At 37.2% G+C, this 22,934-nt stretch overlaps 2 protein-coding genes and 1 non-coding gene across 7 annotated transcripts; 2 read left to right on the forward strand and 1 right to left on the reverse strand.

Moving 5' to 3' along the window:
• Positions 1-83: 83 nt before the first annotated feature.
• Positions 84-3,047, forward strand: LOC125477334. Of its 2 annotated transcripts, none has more exons than XM_048584308.1 (11): positions 84-225; positions 316-510; positions 604-750; positions 1,028-1,164; positions 1,273-1,342; positions 1,611-1,701; positions 1,880-1,949; positions 2,069-2,164; positions 2,257-2,356; positions 2,440-2,597; positions 2,767-3,047. In XM_048584308.1, exons 1-11 carry the CDS (start codon positions 168-170, stop codon positions 2,923-2,925), a joined length of 1,281 nt encoding a protein of 426 aa, XP_048440265.1. In that variant the 5' UTR covers positions 84-167; the 3' UTR covers positions 2,926-3,047. The 2 variants fall into 2 exon arrangements, with proteins under 2 accessions (XP_048440265.1, XP_048440264.1); XM_048584307.1 differs by having other exon boundaries at positions 90-225; positions 310-510.
• Positions 3,048-3,105: 58 nt separating this feature from the next.
• LOC125477484 lies at positions 3,106-3,300 on the reverse strand. The gene has a single exon (XR_007258543.1). It is a non-coding gene; the product is annotated as a U2 spliceosomal RNA (small nuclear RNA).
• Positions 3,301-16,769: 13,469 nt separating this feature from the next.
• Positions 16,770-21,823, forward strand: LOC103928911 (ATP-citrate synthase beta chain protein 2). Of its 4 annotated transcripts, none has more exons than XM_048584452.1 (18): positions 16,800-16,914; positions 17,119-17,249; positions 17,459-17,587; positions 17,686-17,788; positions 17,985-18,050; positions 18,135-18,258; positions 18,347-18,481; positions 18,722-18,782; positions 18,879-18,955; positions 19,065-19,220; positions 19,315-19,443; positions 19,548-19,680; positions 19,776-19,903; positions 20,038-20,143; positions 20,255-20,331; positions 20,431-20,501; positions 20,619-20,903; positions 21,393-21,823. In XM_048584452.1, exons 3-18 carry the CDS (start codon positions 17,488-17,490, stop codon positions 21,466-21,468), a joined length of 1,827 nt encoding a protein of 608 aa, XP_048440409.1. In that variant the 5' UTR covers positions 16,800-16,914; positions 17,119-17,249; positions 17,459-17,487; the 3' UTR covers positions 21,469-21,823. The 4 variants fall into 4 exon arrangements, with proteins under 4 accessions (XP_009336301.2, XP_048440409.1, XP_048440412.1 ...); XM_048584455.1 differs by having other exon boundaries at positions 17,119-17,217; XM_048584453.1 differs by having other exon boundaries at positions 16,864-16,914; positions 17,186-17,249.
• The last annotated feature ends 1,111 nt before the right edge of the window (positions 21,824-22,934 follow it).

The following is a 22,934-nucleotide window of genomic DNA, read 5'->3' on the forward strand; positions in this document are numbered from 1 at the left end:
GATTATCCCAGGGAAAAAAAAAAAAAAAATTAGTGAAAATATATGGCTCAACTTACTGTCCTTGAGAAATATGGTGAAAACCCAAATTGCCCCCAACAGCCTTAACTTCTTGGGATTTTCCAAACCGCCAAAATTCTGCTACAATTATCCGTTAATGGATATCCGAGATGATGGCTTTGAGCTTCTTTTGCAGTGCTTCATTTTCTCCTCACCACCAACACCAAGGTCTCTTCGCTCTCCTCTCTCTCTCTCTCTCTCTCTCTCTCTCTCTCTCTCTCTCTCTCTAACAGTTGGTTTTTGTGCTAAAAGTTTCAGCCAAAGTGAAGGTTACAAGCAGCAAAGGCATTGAAGAAGTGAAGAATCTCATAAAAACTGTTGGGATTCCATCAAAAACCTCCTCTCCAGCAAAATCTCTTGAAAATGGCAACTGGGTCAAGCTCATCTGCGGCGCAAGCTTCGAGGATGTGGTTGATATCAGGAATCTTTCTCTGGTTTACACTCTTGCAGGAGGTAATCAATTAAAACTTTTAACTGATTTTTTGCTGACTAAGTGAGATTAGAGATTGGATTAATTGAGGTTAATTTGTTGATGAACTGTTGTAGTTGATTGCATAGACTGTGCGGCGGATGTGTCAGTGGTGAGTGCAGTGAACGAGGGGATTGATGCTGCAATTGGGATTTGTCCCCTTCCGAGGCCTTGGGTGATGATCAGCGTTAATGATGACAAAGATCTTCACTTTCGCAAGGCCGGTATGTAATCGTTATCTTCGTTACTTTATTTAGCATGATAGGCATTGCTATGAGATTTTTGAGGATGTGAAGTTAAAGTTCTGCGTCCCGGGAGTTAAAGAGACCTTGCAAGGAGTGAAATTTGCACACTTCTGTGTGGTTTGGTAGAACTCGTAGATCATAACTTGTGATTGTAAAATCTTACCGCAGCTGTCACAAACACGATGCTTTCTTGGTTTGATTTCTTTTACCCGTAACTTTTTATGTCTAACCGAACTAACTACCATCATATAAGCAGAGTTTGATCCAGAGGATTGTCCACTTGACTGTTCACGGCCTTGTGAGAGAGTTTGTCCTGCTGATGCAATATCACTGGGGGCTCAAAAATCAACAGGACAGTTCTTTTATGGAACCAATATACCTGATACATTTAAGGTTTGTATTTTCTTTATTTTCTTACCATATTAATGTTATGAATCTCCTCGTACATCGCTGTACATATTCGTCAAGGATCACCTTCTAAAACTTTTAATTGAATTGCAGGGTGGAGTTCTAACTGAACGCTGCTATGGCTGTGGCCGCTGCATTCCAGTATGCCCCTACGATAAAATAAGTATGTACCACACTGACAAAACAGTATGCAAAACTTTGTACATATTCAGCATAAGTTTTAATCGTCTATGTGAGTAGAATACATGAAGTTCATTATTGTACATATAAATATAAGCTTGACATATAAAATAAGTATAACAACTGACAGTTTTCAGGGAGCCATGTCAAAATTTTGGAAGGAAACATTATATGACATTGTGTATATTTTATGCTGCCTTTCTTCCTTCTAGATTGATCCTTTTTAACAAAACCATGCAATTGATATATAGGAGTGTCCTCGTACATAAGAGATGCTTATGCAACCTCCGAACTTCTCAGAAGAAATGATGTTGATGCATTAGAGATTCATACAACTGGAAGGTACAGTTTCTTAATAATTGAAAAGTAAGTATACATGTTAACTACTATTAAGCTGATTGAGGGAAGAACTTTTACTACTTCTATGGATGTTCTAAGCACTTTAATCTAATTGAGTTAAAAACTTCAACATTAATTCAAGCGTAGGTAGTCACACTTTGCTAAGCCTTAATTTCTGCAGGCAGATTGCTCCATTTAAAGAACTTTGGGATGGCTTGGGTGATTCGGTTAAGCATCTGCGACTAGCAGCAGTAAGTGTGTCACGTACTCCTGCTGTTTTAATTTCACAGGGACTATGTAGTCGTAAAACTAGTCAAGTGTCTTTTAAAAGATTTCTTTGGGGTTCTGCAATAATTTTCATCATGTCCAGGTTAGCTTGCCTGATAATGGGGAATCAACTGTATCGTCGATGAATGCTATGTACTCAGTTATGGAACCAGATCTGTGTTGCTTCAATCTATGGCAGGTGTGGCTCCTGTTATTTTTAAGAGATGTCATCACAACCTAATCAGTTCTTTTGGCAGTCTACCTATATGAATAACCACCTGTGAACTGCAGTTGGATGGCCGCCCCATGAGTGGAGATATTGGTCGAGGTGCCACAAGAGAATCGATTGCTTTTGCTCTTCGTTTGGCTGCTATAAAAGAAAGGCCTCGTGGTTTGTACTTAATCTGCTATGCTGCTCGAGAATATCATTTTTGTGCTTCAGCTATGGTTTTGTTTAATCCATTGACATGGCAGGATTTCTTCAATTGGCTGGTGGCACCAATGCTCACACCGTTGATGGGTTGAGGAAAGTCGGACTTTTCCAAACGGCATCCTTCCCAAATACAACTGGATCACCTAATTCACTGCATCCTATGATTAGTGGTGTTGCATATGGTGGCTATGCACGAAAGGTCGGTCTTATTTTATCCAAATCCAACCATCTACCTTCGGAACAGATCAAATCCATTTTTCATGATTTGCTTAAAAGCATTGCAACATAATCTGTTTCGCCTGCGAGACACATTGCACTTATGGCTATGTTTTATACACATTCAATGATAGGGTTATTTTTTCTTTCAGATTGTTGGAAGAATCCTGAGCTATATGCAATCACAGCACGGCGTCACCAGTATTGAGGATTATCCAGAGCATCTCCTTCAGGCACTCAGAGAGGCACTTTCTTTGGTAGGAACTGTCAAATGTTACAATCCGTTTTCAGTAAATACCTTGAGCAAATAAGCTAGCATTTGGCTTTCTACATTCCAAATTTTGTATAAGGTCATCCGCAGATCGTATCGACTATTTACTTCACAAATTACTTCACAACTATAGTCAAACGCATTAAAACCAAATATTCTTCCGTACTAATCGAACAATTATTCAATTAGTGGGTTCGGTTTTTAATTTGGACTCGGTTTGGTGGGGTGCGCCAGCCCAAGCAGTAGTGCAACGCTCGGGCGACACGCGAGGATCCCAGTAGCAAGCTACTGTAGTGAATCCTCCCCCTAAAAAAATAAATTTAATATCGTGTGGACCATTGGTCCACGTATCAGATATTAAACTGATAAGAACAGATACTACACTTGATCTTAGCCAAAAGGCCGAGAAAGGTATGCATATAACTGTCTTGGGCTTTCTCTTTTATACACGTCTTAACTCTCCTACATTCTTCAGATGGCCGATGTGGGACTAGAACCGTGCTTTCTTGCAGAGTTGCAGTGCTGTTTCTAACAACATCTTATAGCTTTCAGACCACAAAACTACATCTTATCACCAACAACCAGGAATTTAACATGACATGGGATTGATCCATGAGATCAACCTGTCCTCTTTTCTCGTCCTCTTTCTGGCTGCATCATCTTTGAGTTTCCTCGCTGGCTCGATTTGAAGGATAGAGCTCGAAACAAGAAATTGAATGGGGAAGTGGGATCTGCAAAAGCTTTCTGTTCCTTGACAAGTTTATGCTTCTAAATCGTTGAAGAGATTGCTGAATGCCAATCATTGCCATGGTTGAAATATGCCGGAACCATTTCAATCTGCTCCAGTTTGATATCTTTCAGAAAGTTGGTGTTTTGCTCTAGCTAGAAAATGCGAAGGCACAATACAGGTTGGGCTTTTGCGATATGGTGGATTCGTTAATCTCTGCCGCAAGTGCTGGTATATTGATTTACGACTCTAAATGTGAATGATTTTTTCGTTTTTATTTGTTCATATGTTTTTTGGTGTACTCGGAATATGAGCACATACGTCACATGTCGTTATACAAGTGCAATGAAACTTAAAAAAAAAAAAAAAAAAAAAAGAAACTTCCCTACACTTGTATAATAAGTTAATAACATATGATGTACTGCCATTTGTTCTAAAGCACATTGAAAAATCTCTCCGTTGTACGAACCCACAACTTGTATTTTTTTTCTTCTCACGCTCACTACAAAGTTTAGATCTAATTTCAAACCAATTGAAATCTTTGGGTTCACTTTTGTCTATGGGTTTCCCTTTTCATCTACCAGTTGGATTATTACTAAGTGTTGGTCCCTTAACTAAAAATTAATGAGTCTTGCTTCCTAACATGTCACAATGGGGAGCAATGATCCTTATGAGTAACACCATTAGAAACTCCACCAAAAAAATAAAGAGTTTAAATGGGCAAAAAATGGATTGGGAATTTAATGGAGTTAGTCAAAAGGAGCGTTGCTCAATATTATAACAAGTTCGGGACTAATGTTCATAAATTTTTAATTTGAGGAACCAAAGTTCCAATTGAGCTAAAGTTCAGAGACTATTACTTTAATTATTTCTAACGATTATGAATTTTATGCTTTTCAATTATTTTCGTACCCCATAGTCAAAGCCTATGGGTTACGAATTTAGCTTAGCGGCGGATGTGGGACGCAATAGCTTCAACAATCGAGTGTGACAAATACTTATCATCCTCTATGATTGGTCCGATGAGCGTTTGAAACCTTTAAAAAGGTGTCTAAGTGGAAATGGGCACACATTGAAACAGTGTGGGATGCCAAGATTTCTACTAGTGTCAAATATAAAAGCCTCTAATCCAACCTTGTCCAAGTTGGTCAAAACCCAAAGCAGGGAAAGCAAAGGGAGTGATAGTGTGAATCCACACATGGGGAGAACTACGGCCATTGACGTAAGTTCGTAAGAGCGTCGGTAACAAAATTCTCGTTTTTAGAAAAGCCTCTAAGAATCGATGGCGTAATTTTTAAATATCTCGAATAACTATGTAAATACGCCAGAAAATAAAGCATATCATTAATAGAATCAATAACGATTTCGAAATCTTTTTTTACCGTCATGTGCAAACAAAGGAGAAAATCTACAAGGCCGAGGGGAGTGGGGACAGTAAGATGAGGAATGTCATAAACATGTTTCTTAGCAAACACATGAAGTTAAAATAAAAATAGCAAAAACAAACAAAAAATAGTGATCAACCACTAAAAATAGCCCACATGTTCTTGTGCTAACTTTGAGGATTGATATAAACTTATTCACATGCCTTCCTTGCTGTGGTCAAATAGATTACGCTTATTTCACACGCCAAAAACGACTATGTTGTTTAGGATTTTAAGAATTGGTTAATCAGACTTCAAAACTTGACTTGTGAGGTTTGTCTTGGACTAAAATTTGCATGACCGAGCAGATTTTGGACTGGATCAATTTCTAGTCACCTATCATGCTCCATAGTTTAGTACTTTGGGTTGTTGTGCTCAACCAATTTCTTCTGTGAAAAATTATAATTATTATGTGACACATCTCGAATAAATGAGGTTCGAAAGACCAATGACGGATTCATAAATTTGCTTTGGCTATGCAAACAGTAACAACTTTTTAAGTTATTTTTTCATGTATATGATTAGATGGGAAGTTGGGATGAAGAAATTTGTGGGAAGTGGGTGATTTTTTATTTATTTATTTTTTTTTTGTCAGACTGGGTGAATTTAGGTGAACTGGAGAGGAAATGTCAAAACTGAATGATGATTTTAGGTAAAAAAAGAAAACTCTTTTTTATTCATCGCGCTTGTGTAGCAGCTATTGCAATAGGTAGCCCCCAAACTACGAGAGTGTAATCGTCACACGAGATGGTACATCACATGTCGTTATATAAATAGTGGGATATGTGTGTTAAAAAGTTAATAACATAAAAAGTAAAATTTTCCACTACTTACATAAAAACACGTGATGTACTATTCGGATTCCCGTCACAACTAAAAATTTCTCCCAAACCACCATGCCTTGTCATGTTATGAAAAAAAAATTTAGTTTGTCGAAAATATAACTCGATACATCAAATGTTATAACATAAGCGGTTGGATACGGCAAAATCTCTTAATATTATGAATCTGACCCTATTGTGGACCATGTTTGTATTAGAATGGTGGCATAAAGTGATGCAATATTTAATGTAAAAAACTATTCTATTGTAAGATAATATCATACGCCACACAATCACAAGTTATGGTATAGTTGGACTGACTAATTTATAACACATAATATAATTATAGCACTTGAGGATATTTCTTTCTACACGGGAAAGCTAAGTAGATGAAAATAAATTTCAAATCCGTATTCCACACAATATGTTCTAGGTTTAATTCTTGGCGCTGGTAAATTTTAAAAGGTGGTCAAGGAATGCTAATATGCATATGTGAGTCTTCTCGGTCCCAAAAAAAAAGGCTACCATGACGAAATCATCAACTGGTCTCTTTTTTAAAACTGAAAATGAGAGTTTCCCCTTAAAACTTACTTTTCTCTCACTTAAAAACCCATCCTCTTTATTGTTTTAGACTTAAACCCCATTCACTAGAGTCCAACTAAGCAAATTTCCTTAACAAGATTGGTATGTCAGTTTTTATAATTCTCGTGTTCCGAAAATACCCTCACAGATTATAATGTGGGTTAGGTTTGACTTATGATTAATAATAAATTTTGCATTTTATTGTTGTCAATGCAATTAAATGTCAATTAACCTATTATTTTAAGGAAAAATAATGAAAATAGCTTCAAATCTTTACATTTTAATAAAAAATCATCCACTAACTTTATTTAATGATAAGGGACAAAATAATAAATAAATAAATAAATAAAAAACACCACATGTGCTGGTGCGCATGCGCCCCACTCCACCCCCGCCCCCCCCCCCCAAAAAATCCCACTTTGTTATCTCCCCAATGTCGGCTATCATTAAGACATTATTATTATTATTATTTATTTTTTGCTTAGAATAAGAGAAAGACTTCAAATTGAATTACATTTTTCCAATTTTATTTCTGTGGTGTTGTTTCCTAATAGTAGTCAAGATGACAAGAGATGCTTTAATGTATTTGGAATACGGAGTGATACACCATGTCTCTATACAAGTAGTGAGATTCTTGTGTTAAAAAATAAAATTTCCCACCACTTACATAATAATACGAGGTGTAGAAAGTTAAGATTGTGGGTGGAGAAGAAGAGGAAGCCGCATATGGGCGGCCAATAAAAGAAAATTAAGTAATTGGTGCAGAAGGTTAAGAAATTGAAGAGATACATACAAAATTTGATGAGTATCGAAGAAAATAGAAGTAGAAAATGTGTTTGGAAGGTGAGAATGTGCCAAGAAAATTCAAGAAGAGGAGAGAGAAGAATGTAGTACCGTTAAGTTTCATAAACAGTGTAATACCATTAAATTTCATAAACAGTGTAGTACTGTTAAGTTTCATAAACAATGTCGTCAGTTTTCATAAACAGTGTAGTAAGTTTTATAAACAGTGTAGTAAGTTTTATAAACAGTGTAGTATCGTTGAGTTTCATAAATAGTTTGTGTGAGGATGCATGGGTTCGCGTGTCAGATTTGTTTTTTTAATTTTTTTAATATTAAAATTATGTCATTTTCATTAAAATTTAAGTTCTTTTGTCATTTTTATTAAAATTTAAGGATTTTTCATTAAAATTTAAGTTTTTTTAATTAAATAAATTTAAAATTTAAGTTCTTCATGAAAGTTTCCATTATTTTATTAGGCTTTCCATTCTCAAAAATTTTACCAACATTTGTTTTATCGTGAAATTAACTTACCTTATTAGCATGCAATATATAATATAAATAAAAATATTATGGTGTTTTAAGTTGAAACATGGACAAATAATTTGTGTCAAAAAATTTATACAAACTAATGGTTGTATTTTTTCCTTTTCCTAGAAAATATGTTAGTACCCACTTTGTTATGTCTCACATCACTCAAGGGTGAGGATCCTGTAAGCCTTATATGTAGATTCCCACCTCCAATTAGCACGAGGCCTTTTGGAAGCTCATTGGCTTTGGGTTCCATCGGAACTCCGAAGTTAAGTGCGTTCGGAAGAGAGCAATCCCAGGATGGGTGACCCACTGGGAAGTTATCGTGTGAGTTCTCAGAAACAAAACCGTGAGGGCGTGGTTGGGCCCAAAGTGAATAATATCGTGCTACAGTGGAGTCGAGCCTGGGATGTGGTGGGGGCCGGGGCGAGGATGTGACACACTTAGAATAGAAATACTGTAAAAATAATTTACCTACCCCATAGCAGTGATATTGTAAAGAAAAAAAAATGTATATGATTACTTTGGATATTATAAGTAATTACATGACACTATTATTTGTATAGGTAAATTAATAAGTAGATTGGTGAATTAGTATGTACTACAAAAATGCAGATAAATTGGCTTGTAACAAAAGAATATAGATAAATTAGTGAATTTTGCCGTGATATTGTAAAGAAAAAAAAATGTATATGATTACTTTGGATATTATAAGTAATTACATGACACTATTATTTGTATAGGTAAATTAATAAGTAGATTGGTGAATTAGTATGTACTACAAAAATGCAGATAAATTGGCTTGTAACAAAAGCATATAGATAAATTAGTGAATTTTTTAAATATAGGTAAATAGTTGGTATCAAAGAATGTAGGTCAATTAGTTTGTATCAAAAGAATGTAGGTAAATTAGTGGATTTTTAAAATATAGGTGAATAGTTTGTAATACGTTGTTTTAAAACAGGAGCGCATTGCTCATTGAACATAATTGAAGGTGAGTAATAATAATATTTATTGACATATTTAGGGTATTATGGCATAAGTTGTAAATATTTTATAAGGTTAGGTTATTCATTTGCCAACATGGCAGACTATTAAAATTTTGAGTTTTATTTGGATGTTTAATATGAGGTGGGTTTTTGTCTAGACAATAACAGTTACAATGGTCTATTTCTAAACAATTATTTTCAAAAAAAGAGGAAACGATATTCCTTTCTACAAACACTGTACCCATGACTTTCTTTTTGATCTATGCATTGGCATCCCAAGGCTTCACGGATGCAGATTATGAATTGTGTTTTTGAGAAAGAAAAAATGTCGAACCCAACTATGCTGAAAAAAGCAACTTATATCATTGATTGGATTGGCTTGGCTTATAGTGCAATATTCGGAAATTAAATAAATGGCACACCTTGGTTGTCAATTTTGTAGGTCGTACCTTGTATGGATTTTAAGGGTGTATTTTTTTCTCCACCGATTTATTATTGAAATGCCTTACAAGATAGGTAGCATCAGTCCAAAACTTTACAGAAATGCACTGGTCAACGATGAGGGGCTGCAATATCATATACTCTGCTTTGTGTATAAAATCTAGGGGAATAGTGAAAAAATGACTTATGTGGAACAATTTCACCGCTTGACGTTCTGTTTTAATAAAATAATAGTATGTGTAAATTTTTTAACACGCGTTGTTTTATTATTGAATCGTAATATATAAATTTGTTCCGTGTAAATTGTTCTTGCAAATAGTAGTGGGTGTGAACTATTTGATTTATAAATTCATGCTTAGCATAGAGGAATGGATATAATGATCATTTGACTTGACAACTAAGGGAACGCCAATTGGGAATTCAACTCATGAGTAGAAGAACAAGTACGTATATATCAACCGCACACTTGGGTTGGGTCGAGTCAAAACTCAAATTTGTGTTTCATATTTGTGTGGCTCAACAAAACAATCATTGGGAAACCAGTAAGGCATGGTTTAATGGAGGCAGATTGTCTGCCCTCTTGTTTGGGTGCCCTTTATATTCCCTTCTATTTTTGCAGTCATGGTTAAATCACATCAATATTTTCCTAGTTTAATTGGTAGTGACGTCAATTTCTAAGGTATAGACAATGTCACATCCTTTTCCTCATAGCCATTTTAGAGGATTAAAACTTTCTTGCTACAACAGTATACCACTTCATATGATAAAAGAGCTACGACGGTTACTAATTATCATTGTAGCGTGTGCCCACAAATTTCAGTTATTTGTCTCATGAAGATTTAGAATTATAAAACAAAAGACGTTACTTGTAAATAAAAATTAAGAATAATTAGGATAAACAATGTTTTGTTCATTAGACATAGAGTGATAAAAAGTCGGGTGGAATGCTTCTCTGGACGTTGGTACAGATTCTGTAGGTTCATTTTAAAGAAAATTAATCAACCATGTTGGTTGTTTTCTTGTCGATTTTATAATTGAGTGATATGAAGTTTGCGAAAACTAAAAATCTTGATTGTTAAAAGTTGGTAGACTCTAATCTAATCAAAATATCAGATGCTTAAAAGTCAAAGTATGGACATGGACGTAGTCAAGCGTCCACTAAGGGTTAAAAACTTTTTTTGTCACTGTATTTATGATCTAAATTTGTTTTCATCACTGTATTTTCAATTTAGCCAATTTGATTACTGTAATTGAAATAAATTTTGATCATAAACATAGTGACCAAGAAGGTTTTTCAATTTATCCAATTCTTACGTACAATCGTAGATAATTTCATAGTGTCAAACAACCAAGTTTCTCCGCAAAGGCCTGTGTTCTTCAAACAAAAATGAAGTTACGAATTCATATAATATATATAATTGAAAATGAAGAAGTTATTGGTGAGGACTTACCTCATATAAAAGAAAACATGATATGAAAGTTCATGCTCAGGCAAAACCATGGCAGCCCCAACCAAAAACTACATACATAAGTTCGGCTTTTGACTAGAGCAACGTGTTACATCCTCTGCGTTTAAGTTTTCATTTTTTTTGTCAATTAAGTTAGTGTGATGTAATATTTTATCGCTCGTTAAACAATAAAAAAACAGAAGAAGAGGGGGAAAAAAGGCAGTTGACTAGTGTTGGCACTCGAGTCTGAAGTTACAGTATATTTCGACCAATCTGGAACTGGCCACGTTCTTTCAACATGAGCAAACCTACCAAAAGAAGTTCATAAACCCTTCAAGGGGTAGACTTTTTGAGTATCTAAATATTGCAAGACAAAGATTTGTTCAAACATGACACAATGCTTTTTTCTTTCGTTCTATTGATGCTAGATTTGTTATTATATTAAGAAGCCGACGGAGTTCGAACCCACGTCATGGTGTAAGGACAACACTTCTCTTCATAATTGTGGTAGAGGGTCACTTGCAAACATGACACAATGCTTGCTTCACTTGAATTTGAAGCTAACAATTAAAAATGAAATTACTTGAGCATTATCCTTATTTTCAAAGTGTTTTTTTACAATATGTGAAATTTAACTCAAATGATTAAAAATATTTAGAAATATATTAAGTGTCATGAAGATATATAATTTAGGTGAAAAAAAATGCACTTTTGACCCTAAACAAAAAAATATGATTATAAAACTAATTAGATTATCTAATTAGTCATCTAGTATTGTAATTTAGTGATATTTAATAAGTAAGAGGTTTTAAGTTCAAATTTCTTTGGCGACGAATTTAATGCAATTTATTTTTCATCCTTTAATTTAAATATATCGTTGTATTAAAAGTAACTATCTAATTAGTAATTATATGAAATAAAAAAGTTGATTAATTTGCCTAAGTCAAATTGCACTGACCTTTTTTATTTTATTAAAAATAAAAATGTATTCCTTGTGTGTGTGTGTGTGTGTGTGTTTTTTTTTTTTTTTTTAGCATTCTACATGTTGTGTTAAAGACACCAATTTATCACACTATTTTTTTTTTTAATAACAAAGGATTTTTTTTATATTTCTATTTTTGAACAAACGATATAATCTATATTAATTTTTATATTATCTATACTAAGGGGGAGTAAGGTGAACTTAGCCTCACAATGAGCTAACAATAATGTAGTTTAAATTCGCCTTTTGGCGAGAATCGAACTTAAAACCTCTCACTTACAAGTGAAGAGGAATATCACTAGACTATAGAACTAATTTTGACATCAATTCATATGACAATGCTTTATTAGTTTTATAACTACACCATAGAACTATGCATTAGGGATCAATTAGGGATTGATATGCTTTTTTAAAATTGCTTATGTTGTACTTTAAGAATAATCAACTGAAAAATAAAACAGTTGAGCATTTGATAAATTGTATTTTTGAAAGTAATGTGAGTATGAAAAATAATATAAACGTGTTTAGTAAATTTTAATGTAATAGTGACACACCCCGACCCGGAATGTCCATTAGGACCCCGAATCGAGGCATGTTGGCTTCGTCACTTGTCACATCCCGCCCCAGCCCCACCACATCCCAAGCTCGACTCCACCATAGCACGATATTGTCCGCTTTAGGACCCGACCACGCCCTCAAGGTTTTGTTTCTGGGAACTCACACGAAAATTTCTCAGTGGGTCACCCATTCTAGGATTGCTCTCGCGTGCTACTCGCTTAACTTCGGAGTTCCAATGGAACTCGAAGTCAGTGAGCTCCAAAAAAGCCTCGTGCTAGGTAGAGATAGGAATATACATATAAGGCTTATATGATCCACTCCCCTGGGCGATGTGGGATGTTACAATCCTGGCCAGGATGTGACAATTTGGTATCAGAGCCAATCCCTGGCCGGAAGTGTGCCGACGAGGACGTCAGACCCTTAAGGGGGGTGGATTGTTAGATCCCACATCACCTAGGGGTAAGGATCTTGTAAGCCGTATATGTATATTCCCATCTTTACCTATCACGAGGCCTTTTGGGAGCTCATTGGCTTCGGAGTTTATCGGAACTCTGAAGTTAAGCGAGTTCGTGCGAGAGCAATCCCACGATGGGTGACCCATTGGGAAGTTCTCGTGTGAGTTCCCAAAAACAAAACCATGAGGGCGTGGTCGGGGCCTAAAGCGGACAATATTGTGCTACGGTGGAGTCTAGCTCGGGATGTGGTGGGGGCCTGGGGCGGGATGTGACAAATAGTGCTATAATTTGTATAATGACAAAAATAGACATTTGTGGTAGGAGTGGTGGCAATGGTGATGCCATCGACATTGGTAAAGGTATTGTGGTGGTGCTACTGGTAAAGGTAGGAATGGTGTAAGGGCAACGATGAAGGTGGTGACAATTGCAGTGGCAACAATGACGATTGTGGCAATGATAATGGTAGGGATATGGTTGTGATGTCTACTGAGGATGTGCTGGTTGGGATGTAGAGGTAGAAATGGTGGTAAGGTGGTGAAAATTGTGGTGGTGGCTAGGATGACAAAAATGGTGGTGATAATAGTTAGTACTTATAGTGTAAGATCTCACATCACACAGGAGAGTGATCCTTATATATATTCCCATCCCTACCTAGCACGAGGCTTTTTGGGAGCTCATTGGCTTCGGAGTTCATCGGAACTCTGAAGTTAAGCGAGTTTGCTCGAGAGCAATCCCAAGATGGGTGACCCATTGGGAAGTTCTCGTGTGAGTTCCCAGAAACAAAACCGTAAGGGCGTGGTTAGGGCCTAGGCCGAGATGTGGTCAGGGCCTAGGCCGGGATATGACAAATAGTGCTATAATTTGTATAATGACAAAAACAGACATTTGTGGTAGGAGTGGTGGCAATGGTGATGACATCGACACTGGTAGAGGTATTGTGGTGGTGCTACTGGTAAAGGTAGGAATGGTGTAGAGGCAACGATGACAGTAGTGGTGACAATTGTAGTGACAACAATGACGGTTGTGATGTCTACTGAGGGTGTGCTGGTTGGGATATAGAGGTAGAAATGGTGCTAAGGTGGTGAAAATTGTGGTGGTGGTTGGGATGACAAAAATGGTGGTGATAATAGTTAGTACTTGTGGTGTAAGATCCCACATCGCCCAAAGGAGTTATCTTTATATGTATATTCTCATCCCTATCTAGCATGAGGCCTTTTGAGAGCTTACTGGCTTCGAGTTCCATGGGAACTCCAAAATTAAGCGAGTAGCGCGCGAGAGCCATGATGGGTGACCCACTAGGAAGTTCTCGTGTGAGTTCCTAGAAACAAAACAGTGAGGGTGTAGTCGGGGTCCAAAGTAGACAATATCGTACTATAGTGGTGGAGCGGGCCCAGGATGTGGTGGACCTCGGGCCAGGATGTGACAATTTGGTATCAGAGCCAATCCCTACCCTGAAGTGTGTCGACGAAGACATTGGGCCACTAAGGGGAGTGGATTGTAAGATCCCACATCGCCCAAGGGAGTGATCCTTATATGTATATTCTCATCCCTACCTAGCACGAGAATCGAGACATCACGAACCATCATCGCCTATACCAATTATCAAATTACATCTTAGAGTTCCTATCGATAAAACACGTAACTTACATAAAACATATCCCCAAGGACGTTCTAGAATGATTTGGAACCCATTAACCAAAAGTCAATCGTCAGTCGAAGATCGACAGTAGGGTCCACAACCCTGCGTAACTCGATCCAGAAGATCCGCATTTCAGATTTCCGATCCGTAACTTCCAAAGATCCACATTGTGCTTCTAAGACATCATACTAAAGTTTCATTACGATCCAACGGTTGGATCTCCTCCAATTGCCAATTCAAGTGGTGGTCAACGTTGATCCTTATATGTATATTCTCATCCCTACCTAGCACGAGGCCTTTTGGGAGCCCATTGGCTTCGAGTTTCATGGGAACTCCGAAGTTAAGCGAGTAACGCGCGAGAGCACTTTCATGATGGGTGGCCCACTAGGAAGTTCTCGTGTGAGTTCCCAGAAACAAAACTATGAGGGTGTAGTCGGGGCCCAAAGCGGACAATATTGTGCTACGGTGGTGGAGTAGGCCCGGGATGTGGTGGACCCTGGGGCGGGATGTGACATATGGTCACTTTGTTCATTAAGGAGAAAATGATGTATAGACTAACAAACAATGTCTCTATATCTTTAGCATAGGAAAAGCTAGGAATTAGAATCATTATACTTTTAGTGTAACATCCCATATCGCCTAGGGGAGTGGATCCTGTAAGCCTTATATGTATATTTCCATCTCTACCTAGCACAAGGCCTTTTGGGAGCTCATTAGCTTTGGGTTCCATCAGAACTCCGAAGTTAAGCGAGTTTACGCAAGAGCAATCCCAGGATGGATGACCCATTGGGAAGTTCTCGTGTGAGTTCCCAGAAACACAACCGTGAGGGCGTGGTCGGGGCCCAAAGCGAACAATATCGTACTAAGATGGAGTCGACCCTGGGATGTGGTGGGGGCCCGGGCCGGGATGTGACAATTTGGCACCAAAAGGCCTTGTGCTAGGTAAAGATGGGAACATACATATAAGGCTTACATGATCCACTCCCCTGGGTGATGTGGGATGTTACATTTAGGGCATGTTTCCTTCGAAGAATGGGGTGGGAAAAACGGTATTATTCATATTCATATGTTTATTAACAACTAAAAAAAAAAAAGAAAAAATAGGTAGATCTTATATTTTTTGTGCATGACAAAACATAGGAAAATAATGAGGTCAGTTGACACACCCCGACCGAAATCAAGTCGTGCTAGCCATCACGTCTTGATTTCGGTCGGGATATGTCAGTTTGGTATCAGAGCCTAACCCTGGCCATAGTGTGCCGACGAGGATGTCGGGCCCCTAAGAGGGGTGGATTGTAACATCCCACATTGCTCGGGGGAGTGGATCCTATAAGCCTTATATATGTATTCACATCTCTATCTAGCACGAGGTTTTGGGAGCTCATTGGCTTCGGGTTTCGTATGAACTTCGAAGTTAATTGAGTTTGCGCGAGAGCATTCCCAAGATAGGTGACCCACTGAGAAGTTCTTGTGTGAGTTCTCAGAAACAAAACCATGAGGGCGTGGTCAAGGCCCAAAACAGACAATATCGTGCTACGATGGAGTTGAGCTTGAGATGTGGTGGAGCCCCGGATCGGGATGTGACATCAGCGATAAATTAGAATAATAAAATAAAAATGATAATCATAAGCTATTTTTCTCTTCTGCATATTCTTACTTGTTTTCTCACATTAAAACAAACAAATTAAACAAAAACATTTAAATGTGTAGAAAGAAAAGAAAGAAAAAAAAAAGAGATAACAGTTGCATTTTTTTATAATTCAACTTCTTTTAAATAACGTGCATTCACTATATAAATGTTCATTTCCTCAATCTTAATTTGAAGATCTTCCTTATCAAAAAATTATTCGAATTAGAGATCATCTAATCATTAAAATGTATGAAACATATTTGACGATGTGAGTAGCAAGTAACACATTGATGATAAATATTTCATTTTATTTGATACATTTGAATGATTAAACGATTTTTAATTTAAATAATTTTTTATAGAGATGATTTACAACTAAAGATTAAAAATTTGAACGTTCCTATCATAAAATTTATATAATGTATATATGTTATTAAAAAATAAAATATGTGCATTTTTTCATGAAAGAACGTAAATATTATTCAAAAAATAATAATTGGTTACCATTTTACTTGAAAAAATGAAACACGTGTGAATAAAAACATGTCATTTAATGGTCAAGCCAACCCTCCTCTCCCCTTCTTTGCTCCCCTTAATCCACCGACCTCCGAGCCCACCACTTCCTCTCTTCCGGTCTCTCTCTCTCTCTCTCTCTCTCTCTCTCTCTCTCTCTCTAGCCTCGTCCGTCACATACAATAATCAATGAATCAAACTAGTAAACTTTGTACAGCGCCAACAAAATATTTAAAATTTTTTTTTTTAAATAACAAAAAAAAAAAGTCGCACTCAGTGAGCTAACTACCGCGCGCCACGTGACCAGCTCATCCCGCCCTCCTTCCCTCCTGTCTCTCTCTCGTTGGTAGCAACCTCTCCATCTCCGACCTCCCAAACCCCTCTCTCCCCCTCCCCTTTCTCTCTGTATCTCTCTCTATATAATCTCTCCCTCCATCCAACCCTCCCTAAATCCCAGCATTTTGCATTTCTCCCCCAAACCAAATCCCGAATTCCACTCTCACAATCAGGTAAGCTCCAATTCCTCTCTTTATTTTTTTACTCCGGATTCTACTTCGGTTTTCCGGTGGATTAAATTAGGAGAGATCCGCTGTTTTGTTCCGTTTCCAGGATCCCATTTCCTGTCCGGACTTCAAATTCCCCGGATTTTTCCATTCTTTTGTTTGTTTTGCTTGATTTGTTGTATATATAGTGATTGGGATTGTTTCGGACAGATTAAGATCTGCTTCCCCGCTTCTCCTTTCTTGGATAATTGGGTTGTTGGGTCTTGTTTGGTGGCAGTTTGGTTGGCACATTGCGCAGGGATCTGTTTGGTAACCATATCTGCATATCTGTTTGGCATTAGGTGTGCTTTTTTTTCTAACAGAAATTTGACCAACAGTTCTACCTAACTTTACCTTTTGATTTGACCTGCTTACCTGTAATTGTTCTGCTAATCCTAAACCGTAATTTTCAGAACAAGAGCTTTGAATTTTCTTTGGATCGTGTAATTGATGTGTGATCACAATTAAATCAATTAGTATTTGATGTTTTGGTTTCTTTTTCTGTGATCAGAAGCCGGAGGTTGCCTTGACCCGAAAACCATGGCCACTGGACAACTTTTTTCGCGCACCACTCAGGCGCTGTTCTACAACTACAAGCAGCTCCCAATCCAGCGCATGCTCGATTTTGACTTCCTTTGCGGTGTGTATCAATTTCCAATTTTGATTTCGGACTTGATCTTAGTTATAGTTTTTAGTTTTCGAAAAAGGTATAAATGTAGTAACTGAGGTTTGTTACAGGGAGGGAAACACCTTCGGTTGCTGGAATCATTAACCCCGGTTCCGAGGGATTTCAGAAGCTCTTTTTCGGTCAGGAGGAAATCGCCATACCAGTGCACTCAAAGTAAGTCGCTATTCTCTCATCCTCTTCCTAGATTTCACTTTTTGTGGCTGCAAGCCACAACCTTGTGTATAATATATATGCATGGTTAATTTTAATTTTTCATAACCAAAATATTCAAATTATGTTATTAGTCAAATTGTCATTCTTGATCCATTGTTTCGAGATTATCTGACCGTCATGTTGATAACTGTTGCAGCATTGAAGCATCTTGCGCTGCTCATCCTACTGCCGATGTCTTCATTAACTTTGCTTCATACAGAAGGTCAGTGATCATTCTATTAGTATCTTGGAGTGCGAAACTTCTATGTTTGTACCTAACGATGAATATATGTTGATATATCTGCAGTGCTGCTGCTTCTTCCATGGCTGCTCTGAAGCAACCAACCATTCGAGTTGTGGCAATCATTGCTGAAGGTGTTCCTGAGTCAGACACTAAGCAGTTGATCGCATATGCACGGGCAAACAACAAGGTTAGACAATTGATGCAAAGTCATCTTAATTTCACTGACTTGGAGAATGAACTGGCGATACTAACTTTAATCATCGTATTTTTTGTAGGTTGTCATTGGCCCAGCTACTGTTGGAGGAATTCAAGCTGGGGCTTTTAAGATCGGTGACACTGCTGGAACTATTGATAACATTATTCACTGCAAGCTATACAGGCCCGGATCTGTTGGTTTTGTCTCCAAATCTGTATGTAGCTATTCCAGCATCCTGAACTTTCAGATAATTTGGTCATTCATAAGATTTTTAGAATGTCTATATTTAAAATGTTTAGCAAATTGGAATCGAGTGCATTGATTTCTCTTCGATGCCCTTATGTTTAATGTGCCATGAGTTGCCACATAGTTATTCAAACTCCAATTTGGTGTGCCGTGTCAAGAAAGTTTGTGTTCTAGAATTCTTACAAAAGAATTTTTTTTGGTATTGCAGGGTGGCATGTCTAATGAGTTATACAATACTGTAGCTCGTGTAACAGATGGACTTTATGAAGGTATCCACATTTGATCCGTTTAATTTTGTTTTAATAGCTGACTTAATATTTGAACAAGGTTTTAATACAATTTTGGTATGTCTTGAAACTATTAAGGTATTGCTATTGGAGGTGATGTGTTCCCAGGTTCTACTCTTTCTGACCATGTTCTGCGGTTTAACAATATCCCCCAGGTACATTACGATTTCATTACTTCTTTTGAGGGACTGTCCACGATTTGCATGTTGTATGAGGATGCCAGTATTCTGAAACTTGACATTATGGTTTTCTGATCTTGTGCAGGTTAAACTTATTGTTGTTCTTGGAGAACTTGGCGGGAGAGACGAGTATTCTTTAGTTGAAGCTTTGAAACAGGGAAAAGTTACCAAACCAGTGGTTGCTTGGGTTAGTGGAACTTGTGCAAGGCTTTTCAAATCCGAAGTACAGTTTGGTCATGCTGTAAGTTATCATCTCAGTTTCCCTTTACTAATCTCTTCCCAAGACTGTAAGAGGGTTAAAAATTCTAATTCTTCCTTGATATCGTCTAAATTAGGGCGCAAAAAGTGGTGGTGAGATGGAATCTGCACAAGCAAAGAATCAAGCCTTGAGGGATGCTGGTGCTGTTGTTCCCAGTTCATATGAAGCTCTGGAAACTGCTATCAAGGAAACATTTGAAAAACTGGTAATTACAGCATGCCTTGATAAACTGCACAAAGATTGCTTGACTGAGTTATGTAAATCCATGAGGATCTGTGGCTGACTAACATGTTTTGGTTATTTGTGCAGGTTGAGCAAGGCAAGATTGCACCAGTCAAGGAATTCAAGCCTCCACAAATCCCTGAAGATCTTAACTCTGCAATTAAGAGCGGAAAAGTTCGTGCTCCAACTCATATTATATCCACTATCTCCGATGACAGAGGTATGCATTACAATAAACAATCTTCCTGTATATGATTGATGTGTTTGATAAAGGACATCAGTTTCATTGACTTCTACTGTTAATCATTTTTGCAGGTGAGGAACCATGCTATGGTGGTGTACCTATGTCTTCCATTGTTGAGCAGGGTTATGGTGTGGGTGATGTTATCTCTCTTTTGTGGTTCAAGCGCAGCCTTCCCAGTTACTGTACTAAATTTATCGAGGTAGGTTCTTATTACCATAGAGCTGCTAATTTGCACTTTTTTACCCTTTTGTTTAATTTTTGTTGATTTAAAGTCTAGCTAAGCAAATTTGTGTATACTAGTTCATTCACTAATGAGTATGACATTGACATCAGATTTGCATCATGTTATGTGCCGACCATGGTCCTTGCGTCTCTGGTGCTCACAACACAATAGTAACTGCTAGGGCTGGCAAGGATCTTGTTTCCAGCCTTGTTGCAGGTAGATATATTCCCACAGAATGTTCTATCTTTTGTTATTACAAAGTTTTCTAGTTTTGAGGATCAGAGATAATTTGGTTGTGGAATACTCAAAGATGAGCTTCTGAAACAGGTTTGCTCACAATTGGACCACGATTTGGTGGTGCCGTTGATGACGCTGCTCGTTACTTCAAGGATGCATATGACAGGGTGAGCTTTATTGGGCATTTTATGTGTAGTGATTGAACACTTAAACCTTAAAATGACGTTTTAACTCTAACAAGTTGTCTCCTTGCTGTGTTTTATCAGAACCTTACACCTTATGAATTTGTCGAAAGTATGAAGAAGAAGGGCATTCGCGTGCCAGGGATTGGGCACAGGTATTGAGAGTTTTCAAATTTATACAACAGCATAATCTTGGGGTTTCAGTTTATGCATTTAGTAGCTGCATTAGAAATCTTATTGATGGAAGTTTTTGTTTCTTTGCTGTGGAAAAGGATCAAGAGAGGGGACAACAGAGATAAGAGAGTAGAGCTTCTACAAGCGTTTGCACGCACTAATTTCCCTTCTGTCAAGTACATGGAATATGCCGTTCAAGTTGAAACCTACACACTCTCAAAGGCTAACAACCTGGTCCTCAACGTTGATGGCGCAATTGGAACCTTATTCTTGGATCTTCTTGCTGGCAGTGGAATGTTCACCAAGCCAGAGATTGACGAGATTGTTGAGATTGGATATCTGAATGGGCTCTTCGTGCTGGCACGTTCTATTGGTTTGATTGGGTGAGTACTGGCTAGGATTAACTATATATATATTTTTTTTACCGCAGATAATTGTAGGTTAGTATTATGTTGTTGCCTATTAAGGTAGAATCAAAATCTAGATAACGACACATCAACCATCAGAACACTGATTCTACATAGGCACATATCTCCTTTACACGCAAAGATAACGTACTTGGACTTCCTACCGTCTCTAAACAGATTAGGTGGTCCTACGGTCATATGGTCACTGATACAGATAGGACTCAATAGTTCAAGTAGTCAATTTCCTATTCGTTATCATATACATATAGGATTAGATACCTGGCTTTGTCATTGAGAGGTAACCCAAAACAACAGATTGTCCTTCATGACAATGAGGTTCAGAGGGTCAGATAAACAAGGGAGAGAGGGCATCATTTTCTGCTTTGTATATGATGCATTCCTTAGTATATCTGTAGAATATACTTTTATTTACCTGACCGATTCTCTCTCTGGTCTAAATCTCAGGCACACATTCGACCAAAAGAGGTTGAAGCAGCCCCTATACCGCCACCCATGGGAGGACGTTCTATACACCAAGTGAGAAAATATCGGATAGCAGGTGCAAAACCCGGACTACCTGCTTGCGGACGAGCATTGTTGTTTTCAAGGTTCTCAAGTCTACGATGTCGCCGGAGATGATTATTGTTCAGTTGTTAAAATAGTGTTTTGTATGAGTAATGCTGGAGCTGGTAAGTCTGTATCGAAAGTTCATAAAAAGGGAGAACCCTCGATCATTTTACTAAGCAAAAGTTATGTTTTCGCTTAAATTTCTTGGATTCACTTTCTGGTTTTAGGAGAGAACGTAGATTGTAGAGCAGCTGGGAATTGGATGTATCATGAATACGCGCAATTGTTCTCTCGATAAAAAAACGAATAAATACAAATATGTCCCTATACATTTATGCATTGCCTATTTCTTTATTTATTTTTATTTTTATTAAATAAATTTCGTTAAAACTCCTATCGAGAAAGAGAAAAGAGTACATCAAACACGCATGAAATACAGTGAACAAATAAAAACAAGAACTTTACAAGGACAATACTTAACATAAACACAACTAAAAACTCATGTCGCTTTAAGCTCAATTTCTTGCAAAGCCAGACAATCTTAACCCTAAACGGATTCATATTTCTTGAATCGTGAGTACTACGGCCACCACATGAATGAGCACCGCCATCAAACAAACCGCATCCAGTCATAGAACACAATAAGTCAGCCATAACTAAATGCGGAACTTAATATAAATATTAAATTGTCATTGTCGTTCATGTCAGTCGGACTGGACAAGGGTTAATCTTTTGACTGATTTCTTAGAGCATTTACCGGACAATCATGGAGATATATATGCACTAATTAATTGGGATTATCTTCAGCAACTTGTGCTCACCAGACTATGATTGGGCCATATCGTACGGACCAAAATGGACATATTTCACTATTTAACGAAAAATTTTCAGCATGACTAGAACACAGTCTGATACGCTAAATGTTATAATAAAAGTGTTAAAAATACCAAATTATATATTTTCCTGTACATTGAAAAAAAAAAACTAATGAAAATGACTTGAAAACTTTGAGTTTTAACGATAAAGACAAAATAAAAGGTAAAGTGAATAGTACTATGATTGATTTTTTAATGTAAAAATGTAATTTTTCGTTAAAATTAACAGTACCGGAAGTTTTTCATTAAAATTCCCTTGAAAAATATGTCAGTCTAAAATCAGATGTGATATGTGTTCCATTTCCATCAGGTACACTGTCAGTAGTGAAGGATAATTCTTCGCCATAATGTAATATCCCATTTCACTCGGATGCATGCATGGGAGTGGAATTATAATTTTCACTGATGAAGCAAATCACGATAAAAGCAGACCTTAGAAAGAAAAATATTTTGTAGGGTTGGAAATTCAATGACTACTATATTTTATTTTTTCTAAAATCTGTTAAAAGCTTATGAAATTCAAATACCAAGGCTTTTTTTTTTTTATCCATTGAGGGTATGAAGG

Source organism: the organism of the source record quoted next, unplaced genomic scaffold (assembly GCF_019419815.1).
Source record: "Pyrus x bretschneideri cultivar Hongxiangsu unplaced genomic scaffold, Pyrus_bretschneideri_v1 Contig21, whole genome shotgun sequence".
NCBI classification, from domain to species: domain Eukaryota; kingdom Viridiplantae; phylum Streptophyta; class Magnoliopsida; order Rosales; family Rosaceae; genus Pyrus; species Pyrus x bretschneideri.

Excerpts from the sequence above, each read along its gene's own strand:
- LOC125477334 (XM_048584307.1), top strand. The coding sequence starts at position 168 with ATGATGGCTTTGAGCTTCTTTTGCAGTGCTTCATTTTCTCCTCACCAC. Across the intron at positions 511-603 it reads GGTTTACACTCTTGCAGGAG|TTGATTGCATAGACTGTGCG; the intron begins GTAATCAATTAA and ends GAACTGTTGTAG. Across the intron at positions 1,950-2,068 it reads AGCATCTGCGACTAGCAGCA|GTTAGCTTGCCTGATAATGG; the intron begins GTAAGTGTGTCA and ends CATCATGTCCAG.
- LOC103928911 (XM_009338026.3), top strand. The coding sequence starts at position 17,488 with ATGGCCACTGGACAACTTTTTTCGCGCACCACTCAGGCGCTGTTCTAC. Across the intron at positions 18,051-18,134 it reads AACTTTGCTTCATACAGAAG|TGCTGCTGCTTCTTCCATGG; the intron begins GTCAGTGATCAT and ends ATATATCTGCAG. Across the intron at positions 20,904-21,392 it reads CGTTCTATTGGTTTGATTGG|GCACACATTCGACCAAAAGA; the intron begins GTGAGTACTGGC and ends TCTAAATCTCAG.